The sequence below is a fragment of the Neoarius graeffei genome, chromosome 12, assembly GCF_027579695.1.
Source record: "Neoarius graeffei isolate fNeoGra1 chromosome 12, fNeoGra1.pri, whole genome shotgun sequence".
NCBI classification, from domain to species: Eukaryota; Metazoa; Chordata; class Actinopteri; order Siluriformes; family Ariidae; genus Neoarius; species Neoarius graeffei.
The window spans coordinates 11,438,089-11,455,818 of record NC_083580.1 but is presented as its reverse complement, the minus strand read 5'-3'; the positions used below and the strand labels follow the sequence as shown (position 1 = coordinate 11,455,818).

General features: G+C 42.5%; 1 protein-coding gene across 2 annotated transcripts in view; it reads right to left on the bottom strand.

Annotated features, from left to right (window-relative positions):
- The window catches only part of sfswap (splicing factor SWAP), a 401,543-nt gene that overhangs the window by 349,095 nt on the left and 34,718 nt on the right, over positions 1-17,730 (bottom strand). For both annotated transcript variants that reach the window (XM_060935514.1, XM_060935515.1), the window contains exon 4: positions 10,155-10,234. In XM_060935514.1, coding sequence (XP_060791497.1) covers positions 10,155-10,234 — 80 coding nt within the window. The remainder of the gene's footprint in view (positions 1-10,154; positions 10,235-17,730) is intronic.

Here is a 17,730-nt window from a genome sequence, read left to right as displayed (position 1 = left end):
CCAAGGACCTCACGATACGATACGCATCACGATACTTGAGTCACGATACGATACTGCGATATATTGCGATATTCTACATAGTTCACTGAAAAACGTAAACGCATTATGCATCTTAAAATCCGAGTTGTATGTACATCAGATGATAGTGATAATTCATGGGACAAACTGAGTCAAAACAACGTAATTCTAATTATCCATGCCATTTTATTGTAACTATACAAGCGCAAGTTACAACATACTTGCAGGAACAACACACTGTCTGGAACACATTGAAAAGTGCAGTGTGCATCTTAAGGCCAATTTATGCTGACAACCCAGTCCTCGCAGATAGCGTCGCAGACAGTGTCTGCGTAGCCCCCCCACCTTCGCAGACGCTCTGCGCGCACCTCCCAAAAATTGTGACCACCGCAGAAGCCTCGCAGACAGCGTCGCAGACAAGAGGGCTCTGATTGGTCCACTCTACATCCGCTGTACACGCACTTCCGCTTCCCTACTTTCCCGGTTTGGTTTGTTTTCACGACCGGCATTTTTAAAAACACGAGCGAAGATGGAGCAGCACGAAGAGCGGTTGATCGAGGAAGTGAGGAAGTACGTACATCTATACGACTCCAGTTCTAGTCATTATAAGTAACCGGAGGATAAACACTCCACTAACCACACCCACCAACTACTCCTAGCGACTTCGCGCCCCCTTGTGTTGTGCCGGTGAATAACATCGCGCACGCCTATTATCCCCGCTCAACAATAAATTACAACTGTCTGCGAAAAGCTGTCTGCAAAAGCCTTGTCGCAAGAGCATGCAGAGGCCTTTAGTCTCCCTGAGCATGATTATGAAACAAAGTGCAGTGTGGGTCAGTGTCCACACACTGAAACTGAATCGAAACCTCAGTGAATCATGTTTCTTCTGAACTTTGAGTAAATACTCAAAATGAAATGCAGTGTCTCACACACACTAAAACTGAAAATGCAAAATAAAGTGCAGCTTCTTGCCTTTGGCCTTAAATGACAAAATTAGGTTCACAGTTACAGTAAGTCACACATCACTGAAGTAGACGGGAGGACTTTGGCGCTGTCCGGTGTAGTTTGCTTCGGGTCGGGTTTCGGCGGCTCCGGCTGAGCTAATATGTCGGGGTGGTGTCGTGCTAAGTAAGTTCGCAAGTTTGTTGTGTTACCTGAATATCTAATTGGAGCGAAACAGGTTTTGCCAAGTGCGTACTCTTTGTCCGGCTCACTGCTTTTTTTCTCCTTTCCTTTGGAATCCAAAGTGCCTCCAAACATCTGCCTTAAAGTTCGGCGGCGTCTCTAGGTTTACGTTAACAGCCATGCTTGCTTGTTTTTTTTTTTCCTCACTGCAACCACCGGGAAAAAAAGAGAAGACGAAGAGTGCCTTGCAGTGAGGTAGCGGCACAGCGACACCTCGCAGAGCGGAGGTGCGGAAGTCGTACTGGATTTACAATCCGTCTGAAACATGATTTATTATGTGAAAAAATATAGATATTCAAATTTTGAGTATCGATATTGAATCGGAAGACAAAGTATCGCGATATATCGCCGTATCGATAATTTTGCCCACCCCTAGTATGTACCATCATGTGAATCCTGTTGTTTCTTTTCTGGCGCGGGTAGCCAGCTCATGTGCTAGATCTCCGCTTGGTCGTAATATTTCGTATCTTCGTCATCACTGTGATATTAATATAGAGGAGTCGGTCTCATCTAACGTTGGACATGTTTATTGCAGCAACATGTTGTCTCTTGAAAAAGAAGCGCTTTTTAATGTTTATAATGAACTTGTTTCTCAGCCTGTTATTCAGGGCTTTACTGATGACATGTTATATGATATTGTCAATAACATGTGCTCTGATTAACTTGTACGTGTGCTTATTGTTGTTTCTGTAAATATGTTCTATTGTTGACCGTTGTGTTCCTTGTACCTTTTAAAGTACGAATAAAAGAAAAATACACAATATTCATCTTTGAAGTGGATGCAATGCAAGCTATTCGGCACAGACGCGCTTTCCGTAAGTCGTTTCGGAACCATTCACCAGATGGACAATTACCCATACACCATCCGGCAGGAGTTCGCATCCCGCTTGGCTGCTTGGTGTAAAAATATCGAAAAGCACCTAGAATTTATACGTTAGTATGCTTGTGATGAAAATTCATCATGACGCAATCTTGTGTTTCATCTTCGTTTGCTCAAAAGTTTGAATCCCCGCTGACGGTCGAGTTAATTTATTTGAACGCGTTTTCTCAGAGCGCCTTAAAACACTCATTAGATGTTTACTGGAAATCTTATTTTATGCATGAAAGAGTTCAAACGCACTTAAACTCTCAAACAGTTTGCTTTGGGAGCGGTGGGATCAGGAAAACAGCTTTAAGGAGTCCCAAAATTGAAAAACCCTGACCTTTCAACGAGAGCTGTGGAAAGATATGAAAGGATATGAGAATGTTTCAAGTGAAAACCATAATTTATGGAAGACACTGACATAAAAAGTGGGGAAAAAAAAAAGGCAACGCAAACAGCAGAATAAAATTTACTGATACTCTATATATACACACAGTACCAGTCAAAAGTTTGGACACCCCTTCTAAGTCAATGATTTTTCTTTACCTATATGAATTAAAAAAAAAAAAAGTCACTTCATGTCTTAAACTTACGGAAGCCGAGAGAGGCCCTTCATATAGACCCCTTCGCAGTAAACGTCATTCATACGCAAGCGGAAATTGCGCGCGCAGCCTGGACTCAAAAAAGGCTCAGCGATGCCTAGTTGTTGTGTTGTGGGGTGTCAGAATCGTAGCAGTGATGGGGTTAAAATGTTCAGAATTCCAGCAGGATCTCACCCGTTCCAAAAAAAAAAAAAAAAAAATATCGCAGACGTCTATGGCTACAAACCATCAAACGTTTAGACTGGGATGAAAGCACCATCAAAAATGCGCGGGTTTGCAGCGCCCACTTCATCACAGGTAAGATCAGGCTATTTATTAAATCTTTCTTTATTCTTTCTAGTCTTCGTTTATTGATGTAGCAAAATACTTTGGTAACGTTTGTCTGATTAGCTGGGTCTTCAACTACGTTCAGACTGCACCCTGAAACGACCCATATCCGATTTTTTTGCCCATATGCGACCTGTATCCGATTTGTTATTGACAATCTGAACGACACAGATCCGATTTTTTCACATGCGACCCAGGCCGCTTGGATATGTGGTCCTAAATCCGATGCATATCCGTTATTTTCACATGCGACTGCAGTCTGACCGGACAGGTCGCATTCAAAAACAGTTTAAATCGGAAAGCTGCGCACATTTGCGCAGTCCTGCACACCGCTCAGGCTGCGCAAATGTGCGCAGCTTTGCGATTTAAACTGTTTTTTTTCTCATCCTTATACTTCCTCTTTCATGGACTGTAACGGATTTGCTTATTTAGTAATTTTAATACAGAGTTTACTTTGAAATTATAATCAGACACTCCAATGGCCCCCCCTAAAAAAAAAAAAATCGGATCTGCGCGATTCAGCCGTGAAAAAGGCGGCATCCGCCAAAAGGCGCGCTGTGAATATATAAAGTTGTATATATCAGCCAGCCTTTAAAGTTTGATGAAGTCAGTTTCAGGCTTTGGAGCAGGCTTTGGCAGTTTCAGGCTTTGGCAGCCCTGCATAGTCACTTGAAAATGCATCTTTGTCCACTTCGTAGGGGTCAGTTCCCCCAATCAAGGCCAGTTTGGCTGCATACCGTTGTCGTGAGATGTCGTCTAATGTATCTATATACGTCTGTTTGCTTGATTTTGCCAAAATTGATCTTTATTTTAGAAAACTGACTATATAACTTCATAAATTCGTCCGAGATAACGTAGCCGGTAGTGGCGATGGTCCGTTTTGTTTGCCCCGCAAGATGGCGGCTGGGGGGGCGTTCCCAGGAATGCTGTGACGTCAGTGAAAACTATCTATAGGGTAACGACTGATTGAGTTTAGAACCATGGTTAAATTTAATGTAATCCAAAATTATTCTATCCACATTCACTGGATATGAGCAATCGCATGCTCTGATTGGCTATTCTACTACTAGGCTATCAGCTCATATGCCATGAGGAGAGAAAAACAAAAACAAAATGGCAGAGCGTGTTGCTGAACCAACCGAGGACGAAATAAAAACTCTACTCGAAAACGAAACCCCAGAAATTGTTAACAAGTATTTAAAAGAAACAGAAATAGCTAAAAGAAGTGTCCCCTCCCCCCCCAATAACTCCTGTTCCACACTCCAGCCCAGTCGGTGGCGGTAATGCACCATTAAGTTGGTTTGCCAACCACCAAAAAGCCCTAAAGAAGACCATCCCCCCCCCCAAAAAAAACCTGTTCACAGATGGACGGACGGAGCCATCATTGACTTGCAAGTGACGTCAAAGCAAAATAGAAACCCGGATGTCGGCCATGTTGGCGGAGATACGAATGCGGTGTCAAGCGACATTCCATACAAAACAGTCACGCGTGCGCAACTCTTTGTTTTTCCACTGGTTTACTATAAGCGTTCTTTTTGCAATGCCATATCTTTGTGCTGTATATGGTTGTGGTAACAACAGTACTCGTGACCGTGGCACGTTCCGATTTTTTAGAATTCCATCCGTGATTCGGAAAGAGGAAACTGAGGCTTAGTTTGGAGAGGAGAGGAGACAAGCACGGCTGAACAACATCGGCAGGGCTGATCTAACCGAGGCAAAAACCAAAACAGGAATCATTTTTTCTCGATAATATCACGGAAGAATTTTATTTCGTGTTGCTAGAATTTTGCTATAAAATGAGCGTTCTTTTGTCGTGGTTCACTCAGTCACTGTTATAATTTTAACACGTCTATTACCGTTTCGCTTCTAGGAGCGTCAGCAAAATTATACGACAGAAACAATCCAATCTTCGGCAGCCAAACCAGATAGAACGCAACATCTGGGTACTCGATGGTCAGTAGAAGCATCTTATCTTCAGAAAAATCTGACTTTTTGAAATACAACCCCGATTCCAAAAAAGTTGGGACAAAGTACAAACTGTAAATAAAAACGGAATGCAATAATTTACAAATCTCAAAAACTGATATTGTATTCACAATAGAGCATAGACAACATATCACATGTCGAAAGTGAGACATTTTTCAAATTTCATGCCAAATATTGGCTCATCTGAAATTTCATGACAGCAACACATCTCAAAAAAGTTGGGACAGGGGCAATAAGAGGCTGGAAAAGTTAAAGGTACAAAAAAGGAACAGCTGGAGGACCAAATTGCAACTCATTAGGTCAATTGGCAATAGGTCATTAACATGACTGGGTATAAAAAGAGCATCTTGGAGTGGCAGCGGCTCTCAGAAGTAAAGATGGGAAGAAGATCACCAATCCCCCTAATTCTGCGCCGACAAATAGTGGAGCAATATCAGAAAGGAGTTCAACAGTGCAAAATTGCAAAGAGTTTGAACATATCATCATCTACAGTGCATAATATCATCAAAAGATTCAGAGAATCTGGAAGAATCTCTGTGCGTAAGGGTCAAGGCGGGAAAACCATACTGGGTGCCCGTGATCTTCGGGCCCTTAGACAGCACTGCATCACATACAGGCATGCTTCTGTATTGGAAATCACAAAATGGGCTCAGGAATATTTCCAGAGAACATTATCTGTGAACACAATTCACCGTGCCATCCGCCGTTGCCAGCTAAAACTCTATAGTTCAAAGAAGAAGCCGTATCTAAACATGATCCAGAAGCGCAGACGTCTTCTCTGGGCCAAGGCTCATTTAACTGTGACTGTGGCAAAGTGGAAAACTGTTCTGTGGTCAGACGAATCAAAATTTGAAGTTCTTTATGGAAATCAGGGACGCCGTGTCATTCGGACTAAAGAGGAGAAGGACGACCCAAGTTGTTATCAGCGCTCAGTTCAGAAGCCTGCATCTCTGATGGTATGGGGTTGCATTAGTGCGTGTGGCATGGGCAGTTTACACATCTGGAAAGACACCATCAATGCTGAAAGGTATATCCAGGTTCTAGAGCAACATATGCTCCCATCCAGACGACGTCTCTTTCAGGGAAGACCTTGCATTTTCCAACATGACAATGCCAAACCACATACTGCATCAATTACAGCATCATGGCTGCGTAGAAGAAGGGTCCGGGTACTGAACTGGCCAGCCTGCAGTCCAGATCTTTCACCCATAGAAAACATTTGGCGCATCATAAAACCGAAGATACGACAAAAAAGACCTAAGACAGTTGAGCAACTAGAATCCTACATTAGACAAGAATGGGTTAACATTCCTATCCCTAAACTTGAGCAACTTGTCTCCTCAGTCCCCAGACGTTTACAGACTGTTGTAAAGAGAAAAGGGGATGTCTCACAGTGGTAAACATGGCCTTGTCCCAACTTTTTTGAGATGTGTTGTTGTCATGAAATTTAAAATCCCCTAATTTTTCTCTTTAAATGATACATTTTCTCAGTTTAAACATTTGATGTGTCATCTATGTTCTATTCTGAATAAAATATGGAATTCTGAAACTTTCACTTCACTGCATTCCATTTTTATTTACAATTTGTACTTTGTCCCAACTTTTTTGGAATCGGGGTTGTAATATGGGTCAAAACCACACATCTCTATCTTCTCTTTGTGTCGAACCTTCGCTCGAGTGTTCAAATCGTGGCAATCCTGAGAAAATTCAGCACGGCTTACAGACACGCTTTCAGCGGCTGCCGTCCTAGTTGCTTTGTATATCCACCGTCATGGCGGACGCTCACGACGTGGCACGTTTTGATCGCGTTTCTGCAAGTCATCTATCGCTATATCCCCTGCATTATATGCCAGGGGGATAAAACTTGTACCGCTTTGCTACCTTCCCATATCTTCATACACCTCACTTGAGAAGAGCAGCACTTAGCTGAACGAGTATCCATTTAACCTCCTACTGCGTTTATACAGTAAATATTTTTGATACGGCGAGACGCGCCATTTCCAAGGTTATTTATTTCGCAGGAGCAGCCTTCGCACATCATCACGGTGTCTTTTTAGTAGTACTCCACACTCACTTACAAAACAACCTTTTAAAAATTTTTTTTTTTTAAAAACCAGATGCTTTAACAAAATCAAATTATTTACGCTGCATTCGTGGTTTCTCGTGAGAGGCGGTTTGCCAGGTAGATGAAATGAGGTCATTTCCCACGCTTTTGATGTGTCAAGTCAGGGTTAAAAAAATTTAAAATAATACGGTTGCCTCCATGAAAGCGTGTCTTCCATGCTCTGTAAGAGGAAACTCATAACACGCTATTTTAACTGCGCTTTTAGAGACACAGGCCGGTGTAGCCACTGGTTCTGTTCGACTGTAACGAACATCAAATACTTTTGCGACTGTAATGCAACTCCGTTAGCTCTTCCTTGGTTACTGTACCATTTCTAGAGTCAGTCAAAAAAAAACAACTCTTTTTCCACGCGAGCGACGAGACATGACAACTTCCCTTGTCTTTCTAAAATGTTTACTTAACCTCCTAGGGCTTAGCGGTCACATGCGTGGACAGCACTTTTCAGAAATTCGGAAAAAGAATCCACATATGTGGACATACTTTTTCTCTAAAAGTACATCTTATCAAAAGATGATGCTTAGTTTTTATTCTAATCAGGTTCTAATAAGCCCAAATAGCAAAGAGAAATAAAAAAATGCATATAAAAAAACAGCTTGGGCCTTAGGAGGTTAAAGGTCCCATGGCATGGTGGTTTGTTGATGCTTTAAACGGGCTCGTGGAGGTTTCCGGATGTTATATCCGCAGCCTTTCTCGAAATGAACCCTCGGCACGTAGATATAGCCTCCTGGGAGAAAGCCCCATTTCAGCCCTTTTCCCAGTGCGTCGTTTTGCTAATGAGAAGCAGGAGGCGGGGAAGGGTAGAGGGTGGGGGCGGGTCGTATCATTAATATTCATGACATGTAAACGTATTACCTCTGATTGGCTAACAGCACTGTGACGCTACCTCCAGTGGGTCAGAACAAGCGGATGTGGGTGTCTTACTATGGCGAGAGAGAAGGAACAAACCGCGAAGGGAAAAATACCGCGCGCTGACGTCATTAAGGTGCGACGCGAGGAAATAAAATAAATTCAATAAATGTTTGGGTTTTTACTGAACAAACAAACAAATAAAATGAACGAGTGACTTAAAAAAAAAAAAAAAAAAATGTGGGTGTCTTTGTAAAAACTGTTTTGATTGGCTATTATAACAGAGCATGCTGCATGCTTTTTGGTTTTGTAGCGCAGAGTACCTGGCTAACTGCAGGAAGCGGTTGGCTGCACAGCTAATGTAGCCATTGCTAGGCTAACGTGGCACCGATTTTAAAACACGGCATAACGACTTAACAGTTATACACTTACTTGTTCGGTGTTTGTGGCTGATGCGGCAGGGATGCTTGGTACGGACCCAGGCTTCAGTGAGAGTTGATGTGCAAAACCTGCCCTGTACTGTCCCAAGTTGTGGAAACATTCATCAGGAAAATGCTTCCGACAAACATGCACCGTCTTAGGTAGACTCGACGGCGTATTGTTGGAGTAAATAAAATTAAGCCACTGCGTCTTCAGGGGCTCTCCCGTCGGCAGTAAAAACAGACTCCTTTCTGTGTTGTCACTTCCATGTTTGGTGGCAACTTTTGAGCTGGGCGGGCAATCCATACAGTGGGTGGGAATCCAGAGGGGGGGCGTGGGGATCATCTCCCTTGCTGACGTAGTAAAGGGAAGAGCTTATCAACGCGCCGTTTTGACGCGCCATTCTCAAATGTTGGGCATAGTTTGGTTTACACATTATGAAATTTCTAGCCACTGGGGTGACTTAAGAAGGTCAGAGGAACTCATTTTAACGTTAAAAAACCTCAGAAAGTGAAAATTTCATGCCATGGGACCTTTAAGGTAAGATGCATGTAATTATTCGTCTGCTGTGGGTTTGGAATCGGTAGCCTGACCGATTCGTTCATGTTTGTGGTGCCATTTGTTTGTTGACGAGTGTTGAAATGGAAGATTGGTTGTTGACATGATTTCCAGTGATGCTTTAGTGCTGCTGTGGATCAGATGTGTTGAGTAGCCTGACTGTTTTTTTTTTCTTGCGTGTGGTATCATTGTTGACGCGAGGTTGTTTTTTGAACATGCCAATGCAGACACGATTTCCCCGAGTCCGCGTGATATGTGCGTAAGATAGGCTTCTCATGTGTTTGGAGATCCGCGCTCTGAGACAAGCGCAAGCCACCCCCAGGGGAAAAAAAGGGACCCCCCGAAAATATCGGCATAGTTTGAACACTGGGTTGGAGAAAGTTAATGGCAAATACTGAGTGCACAAACCATAGAAGGTAAACTGTACACAGCGCCAGGGCAGTGTGATGGTATGTCTACTTTTAGATTGTGTTCGCTTATCAACGAACACACTCGTCACTCGACGAGTTTCATGTCTTTACGACAGGTACTTAAATGTGTGTTAGGTATTATTGTTGCAGTCTAAGCAGTCATTGTAGCAGCTAGATGAGCGAGAACCGAAAGGGTCTGTGCCATAAACCGTTATTTCTTCATGTCCAAAATGGCGGTCGCGTTTACGAAGGTCACGTGAGCGAAAAGGGTCTATACAAGATTTTCAAGATGGACTGTCTAAAAACTAGCCTTTCTAGCTAAATGAGGTTTTGCTTGTTGGGCAATTATGTCTTATAATAAGGGTGGCTAGATGTTTTGACTTGAAAATAGACAAATAAACTTCCTAAGATTTTTATTTTTTGCAGTGTAATACGCCACTTCACTTCTGCGGGACTGTGAGAACGGGGTCACCCAAGCCGACGCGTCGCTCACGAGTCGAGGCTCAATTTAAAATTAATAACCGTGATTTCCGATGCTGCTTCATGCGCTGAGATCCGTTGTCCTGAGCAGCGAGTCATAGATTTTTAAAAAATAAAAATAAAAAAAATTGTCCACCACGTTTCACTGTCCAGACTTCTTGATTAATTTACATGCAAGTAATAATTTATAAAAAAAAAAAAAAGCCGCCACCACCAAATGACAGGCTTCCTTCCAGCACACCATAAAACGACTTCTCTATCTGAATTATGATGTTATAGTCAATATTCAAGCCGTGCGGCTGCTCACGTTCCTGTAACTCGTTGTTAAATCTTACCAGCTCGACATCGGAGGGGATGATCAATCCAGGGGGTGCTACGAACGGCTCTTCACCGTCTTCTTCCTGAGGCTCGGGCTCTGAAGGGACGAGAGGACAGGAAGTTGAGAGGGAAGAAGAATACGAAGCACAAGTTGCCTGAAGCACTCGGGTCACTTTAAGCTTCACTTTTAATTACTCAGACTGTCGGTTCTATCCGACGCGTTTGTCCTTTTCAACATGACGGCTTAAACATCGCGGCCCACGGGATCATAGGAACGATTACTCGATATGATGGACGTTTTCTCATGCTGGAAAGCAAATTATATATATATATATATATATATATATATATATATATATATATATATATAAAATCATTTATAATTAGTGTCCTGTCTTAATAATGCGGTCATTATGAGAATGTCAATGCTGCAGTTTTGGGCTGCTCGGTAACAGAGAGCTGAAGCAGTGAGCTTGGAAGGAATTAAAACTAATTTTTTTTCCCAACGCAGTCGGGTAAAACTGGGTTGAGTCGATCATTATCTTGCCTTCAGTTCACATCAGAGCTGCTGAAAATTCCAAAGAGAGTCGATTCACTGATTTCAGGACGCTGAAAAATAACAGTCGATTCCACACGCAGAAATTGATTTCGCCTTGTGCAAACAAAATTTAGTATTTATCACTTAGCATTATTAATTTAAGTTTTCCAGATAGTCAATCGCACAACAGTTCTTTCCCGTTTCAGAGATGCCTACCCCAAATTTTGAATTTCAGTATTCTTGAAAACATTTTTCAGTATTTTGGAATGACTTTCAGTAACATTAATTTATGCGCATTTCCATTATAAAGAGGTGTATATACCAATATGTTTAACATTTAAATTATTAAAAAGTACTGTTTTGTGTGAATTGAATAAACAAAACGCGAGCAGCCATCTCAACTGAATTCCCACTCGACAAATTTCTAGAGCATACAATATATCACATTTTTATAAATACAATAGTGTTCCCTGTTTGCAGACATTACGGTTGACTACCGATCATTGGTATTGAATGCAGCTCCTCAAAAGTATTATATTATATTATATTGCCTGGCAAAATGTTCTACCTGTTAACGGATTCTAATAAAATTAAAAAAAAATTTCTTATTTCATGCCAAAGAGAGTCCGACATTGTTATCTTAAAGGAACAGTCCACCGTACTTCCATAATGAAATATGCTCTTATCTGAATTGAGACGAGCTGCTCCGTACCTCTCCGAGCTTTGCGCGACCTCCCAGTCAGTCAGACGCAGTCAGACGCGCTGTCACTCCTGTTAGCAATGTAGCTAGGCTCAGTATGGCCAACGGTATTTTTTGGGGCTGTAGTCAGATGCGACCAAACTCTTGCGCGTTTTTCCTGTTTACATAGGTTTATATGACCAGTGATATGAAACAAGTTCAGTTACACAAATTGAAACGTAGCGATTTTCTATGCTATGGAAAGTCCGCACTATAATGACAGGCGTACTAACACCTTCTGCGCGCTTCGGCAGCGCATTGATACGGAGCTCAGATATCAATGCGCTGCCGAAGCGCGCAGAAGGTGTTAGTACGCCTGTCATTATAGTGCGGACTTTCCATAGCATAGAAAATCGCTACGTTTCAATTTGTGTAACTGAACTTGTTTCATATCACTGGTCATATAAACCTATGTAAACAGGAAAAACGCGCAAGAGTTTGGTCGCATCTAACTACAGCCCCAAAAAATACCATTGGCCATACTGAGCCTAGCTACACTGCTAACAGGAGTGACAGCGCGTCTGACTGCGTCTGACTGACTGGGAGGTCGCGCAAAGCTCGGACAGGTACGGAGCAGCTCGTCTCAATTCAGATAAGAGCATATTTCATTATGGAAGTACGGTGGACTGTTCCTTTAAAGAGCTGAAACTCCTAAACCCTTCATCCAATTGTAATGTGGGTACCCTCAAATGAAAGCTGAAAGTCTGGACTTTATGTCCATGTCCATTATATAACTATAACTTGAATATGTTTCAATAAACAGGTAAAGAAAAAAATTTGTGTCAGTGTCCAAATATATATGGACTTAACTATACACGCGCTAATCGTGTGTCAAAAAAAATGAGTGGCATTAAAAAGAATGTGTGTTGACGCGTTAACTTCGACAGCCCTAAATCATCATCATCAAAATATTTTTGGTAATTTTTTTTTATATTCCAACTAATCTTTCCATTAGGGAAAAAAAAAGGAAAAAAAAACAGAACTTAATAGATTAATTCCAGCCAAAGTTAAAAAGAGCACAAGCGCAATTTGTGTAACGACTTACTTCAAACAACATGGAGTGAAAAAAGAGAATAAACCAAAGCTCAGAAAGATCTATTGGTTTATTTAGGGGGTGTTTGTATAATCCCAACTGCCGAGCCATCTGGTGAGGATCGTTCGTTTCACTGGCGAGGCAGTGACTCAGTCCGGCCAATTTTTTCTTCCTCTTATTTAATATTTTAACACCAGAAAGAAGGAAGTGCTGTCCACCACTGCCACTTCTGCCAGAAAGTCAGGAAAAATCCCAATTTGGGATGGACCTGCTACAATACTGCGAGCACTGCCAGTGTGAAGTCGATGTAGCCGAATCGACCCGTCATCAAACCTTTGCCAAGGCTTTCTTTTGTTAGAAATAAAAATCTGTCATTTTGGCTGATAAAGAACAACGGTTGCTTAGAATTCAATCATGGATTAAAGCAAAAAAAAATTATTTGACTGAAAATTTACGGGGGGGGGGGTGTTATGGGTGGATTTCGATGAAATTCTACGGGGGGGGGTATGGGTGGATTTCGATGAAATTCTGAGAATGGTTAACTTAGAACTGATAACTTTATTATCAATTAATTAATGGATTGATATATTCGGGGCGGCACGGTGGTGTAGTGGTTAGCGCTGTCGCCTCACAGCAAGAAGGTCCTGGGTTCGAGCCCCGTGGCCGGCGAGGGCCTTTCTGTGTGGAGTTTGCATGTTCTCCCCGTGTCCGCGTGGGTTTCCTCCGGGTGCTCCGGTTTCCCCCACAGTCCAAAGACATGCAGGTTAGGTTAACTGGTGACTCTATTGCCGCTTTTCCACTACCAACGCGGCTGAGTCGGGCTGAGCCGTGTCGGGCTGAGTCGAGCTGAGCGGGGCTGTTGGAGTTGCATTTCGACTACAACCGCGCTGAACCGTGCTGGCTGGAAGTGGGTGGACACATTGGGTGGAGTTAGCGAAAGTGGGTGGACGTCACGTGATGTCGTTAGGCGGTGCAAACAGTGACATCAGTGATCTTTTAAGCGGTAGTCTCACGACCCGGATAGTAAACAATAAACATGGAGTCGTTAGTGTTGCTGGTCTTGGTTCTGTGGCTTGTTGTCACCGACAACGCCAACAGATACTGGCAAGAGCGTATAGATGAGGCGAGGCACATAAGGCTTCAGAAATTTTCGTAATTATTCTTCTTCCGGGTTTGCGGTGTTTACAGATCCCAGCGTGCTCGCGGGGCGTGTGTGGGCATGTGAGGACACTCCTCCTCACCAATCAGTGCACAGGGGAGTGTCTCCTCACGCCCCTAGCCCCACTCGGCTCGCTTTGGCTCGCTTCAGCCCTTCTCCAAAACCGTGCGAGTTTTGGGTGCTAAGCAGGGGTGAAGCGAGCTGAGTTGTGCTGCTCTAAGGTAGTCGAAACGCGAGCCATGTCGGGCTGAAGCGAGCTGAAAAAGGGTAGCGGAAAAGGGCCATAAATTGAGCGTAGGTGTGAATGTGAGTGTGAATGGTTGTCTGTGTCTATGTGTCAGCCCTGTGATGACCTGGCGACTTGTCCAGGGTGTACCCCGCCTTTCGCCCGTAGTCAGCTGGGATAGGCTCCAGCTTGCCTGCGACCCTGTAGAAGGATAAAGCAGCTAGAGATAATGAGATGAGATGAGATTAATATATTCAATTTATTGCACTCTCTTTCCATTGCTTCCGTATTATTTTTTTGTGGCAAACTACACAAATGCAAGCGCCTGGAATGTTTAGTTTTTTGAACCATGAACTAAATGGCTTTCCGTTTTCACCTATTTCGTACAGCCAAGCCCACCTCCACTTGTTTTTTACACCTTTATCGATGGCAGACACATCAGTGCCTTCTTTCATGTAAAGCGCATCCATGCTGCCGAAACCGAAAGCAGAATGACATGCTCCTCTGTGCTCGACGTCAATATAGAAAAAAGTTTGGATCTTCGCTTAAATTAAAATTGGGGTTTGACCTTACTTTGTGTTGAATACGACTTCAAAAACAATTCAAGATTTTATTAAGAGAAATATTGTGGCAACACGAGTGTTAAGTTCCCTAAAAGATCGCGTGAAGTTGGCTGCTATCTACTTTGCATTCGTTCTCATTTTCCTCCATCATTTCATCGGCCAGAAACAGATGTTTTGACGTAATTTAACTTAGTAGGCTATGATTATTATTTAACCGTAGTCTTCTAGACATTTTGACTGTTTGGGGCATTGAACGCTGGTGTATGATTTTCAGGGAATAAAGTTTAGCGCATGTCGGAACATCACTGCGCTCGCAGCCTCCAACTCCTCAAACGCCCTTTAAATTGTGATCTAACGTAGGCTATAAGGCACGGTTCTAACATACCTGACACATTGGCCTAACGAAAATAATAATTGTTGGGGCGTCTGCTGATTTGTTAGCTATAAATTTAGGTCTAATTACTTCTGACAGTCTGCAAGCATTGCACCGTCGGGTCTTCAAGTCTGGCTGAAGCAGAGGAGCGGGCTTTCCGGGGTTTATTTTTTCGTTTTTTTTTTTTTAACATGCTCTATTTCTATATGTCCAGGTTTGAACTAAGTCATTTTGGCAAGATTTAATTTAATACAAAACAGAAATGGTCAGACACAAGCACGCCGAGCACATGGGAATGTATTTTGCCAATTTTGACAGCGCATGTTTTTTTAATGCCGCACCATAGACAGCGAACGTTTAAACATGATCAAACATAGGAAATGAACGACACAAAGCATGGCTCAAAAACAAAAAAGTTAAATAAACCCTGCTGATAGTTGATGGTGTTGCAACACATCAGTGTTATAACCCAATCTCTACCCAACCACCCGTCATTTTAATTCTCCTCGGATCAGCACCGACCTCACATTTGGCTTTGGGAGAGTTCAGTTGACGGAAATCCGTCACACGACGGAAAACTTTAATCCGTGAATTCAATACAGCATCAGTAATCCAACCGGCGTACCTGCGAGACGCTGAACGTGGAGTAAATTTAAAGGGGAACTGAAATCATTTTTAAACTTGCTTTATTTCTTAATTAACATGTTATTCAATTACGTTTTCGGTTTTAGTAACCTTATATCGTGACTCGTATTGGCAACTAATCGCAATTAAATATTATACTTACCGGCCTATTCGGTTTTTAGCCGTGTTGAATTTAGTTCGTTTGGTCCACGGCAGGCGTCGCTTAAGCCTAGGTCACAACCGGACGTACGATTTTTTGGCCGTGCGATTTTTGGCGTTTCCCAAATCGCTGCGTTTTTTTTGTTCGTGGAGAAAGATGCACGTTGGCCGTAAGTTTGTCTTGCAACCTGAAAAAAACGTAAGCGCCCGTAGAGTTTGTTTGACATGACAAAGAACCTCTGCGGCCGGTCTGCGGCCAGTCTACGGCTCGAAAATCAGCACGTCACACGCGCGCCCTCCGTGCGTTTCTTGCGTTTTTTGCACATAGACCGGCCGTAGGAGCACATGCAGCTGGTTGTGACCGAGGCTAAATCCACGTGATCTTCACGAGACTTGTGCGAGACTTTGAAACGTGAAGTGTCAGCGCCGCCATTTTGAAAACCGTTTTCCAAACGAAATATTGCACAAAAACGAGTTTAAATGACGATTACTGCCTACTTTTTTCAAACTTTCCTGATTGCCATGAAAACAAGCAAAACTTCCGGCTTGATTACATCAGCATTCGAAAGAGGATGCGTGCGTCTTTTGACAACCCCTGTGTCCGAAATCGCTCCCTACTCACTATATAGTGGGGACGCCATTTTGTAGTGCTGCCCGAAACCTTCGTGAGGATTATTTTACACCCTATATAGTGCACTCAAAAGTATCCCACAATGCATCACGAAGAGTAATGTACAACCGATGGTGACTAAACAAGCAATATATCCCATCATGCATTGCGGTCACACTGAAAGAAAATCAAATTAAAAGTCTCAAATTTGATTTCATAAAAGGCAGCGGCAAAGAAGAAAGTATTCGGCCTTGATTTAAAAAAAAAAACTGAAAGATGCAGGTACTTTGTATTGATTAAAATGTGGGAAATATGCTCAGTATAATATGGACTTATCACAAAAATACATTATGTTATTTACCAGCTGGGAGGTCCGTATCGTGAAATACCGTGACCGAGGTCTTGAAAGTACTGAGCGAGGCCCTCTGGGCCGAGGTCAGTATTCAAGGCCGAGGTCACGGTATTTCACCATACGGACCGACCTTAAGCTGGTAAATAATATATTTATTTTTTTCTTTACCAAATTCTAACAGAAAACGAGAGCGCCTGAAAGGGAAAACCGAGCCGAGCCGCCATTTTGAATCCTCATTCACGGCTGTAATGCAAATGGCTTCCTCCTCGGTATACAAGTGCACTTCCATGGCAGGAAAAAAAAACTACATTTTGCCGCCTATGTAGTCCCCTATTTATACAAAATTGAGTCATTCAGGATTCAGCCATGTTTTTGCTCGGCGTTAGCAACAGTTAGAGGTTTTTAGCTTTCTCCTGAAATGTTTTCTTTTATTTCTTCTTCCTCAGGGTAGTAAAACTCGCTTTCGCTGTGAACACTGTCGTTATCGCTATCCATGCTGTAAAATTAATGCTATTCTCCTGAGAAATGCTGGCAAAAATTTAAGATTTTTGATAATATTTTATAAATAAATCTTATTAAAAAAAAAAAAAGATAAATCTTGACAAAAAATTCTACTAAGTTTGTTGCTGTTGCGAATGAGCAAGTCGCCAGAGGTCCGTAACCAGAGTCCATACTGTAGGATAGGGACCCACTCGCCAGCCAATCAGAGTGCAGGATTTGATGGAAACTGCACTGCGAAAAAAATAAATGCAGGTATTTATTATTTTGAAAACCCACCAGCCGACTGATCTGGCACGTTTTGTGACAGTAATGATGTAAATACTAGTGTCCCAAAAGCATTTTTTCATTTTACTCATGAGCTCACTATATATCAGGGCTCGAAATTCGTGGTGGTCTGGTCGCCCAAGGCGACATAATTTGTCATTTGGCCGGTAATTCCTGTCACTAGGCAGCCCGGCTGGCTAGTTGAAAATAAAAAATATAGATGAAGCAAAGATCCAGACTAGGGCTGTGCGATATATCGAATATACTCGACATGTATCCGAAAATTCTGTGTGAGATAGATAAAATTATTATATTGTAACTATCGAGTATTTTATGGTCATCTGCCGACTTGCGTTTGTTTCGTGTTTGTTAAAAACATTTTCCGGTGGTTTTCTCCCTGTCCCTCAGGCTACTGAGAGACACTGCCTCCGATGCATTCCGATTAGGGCTGT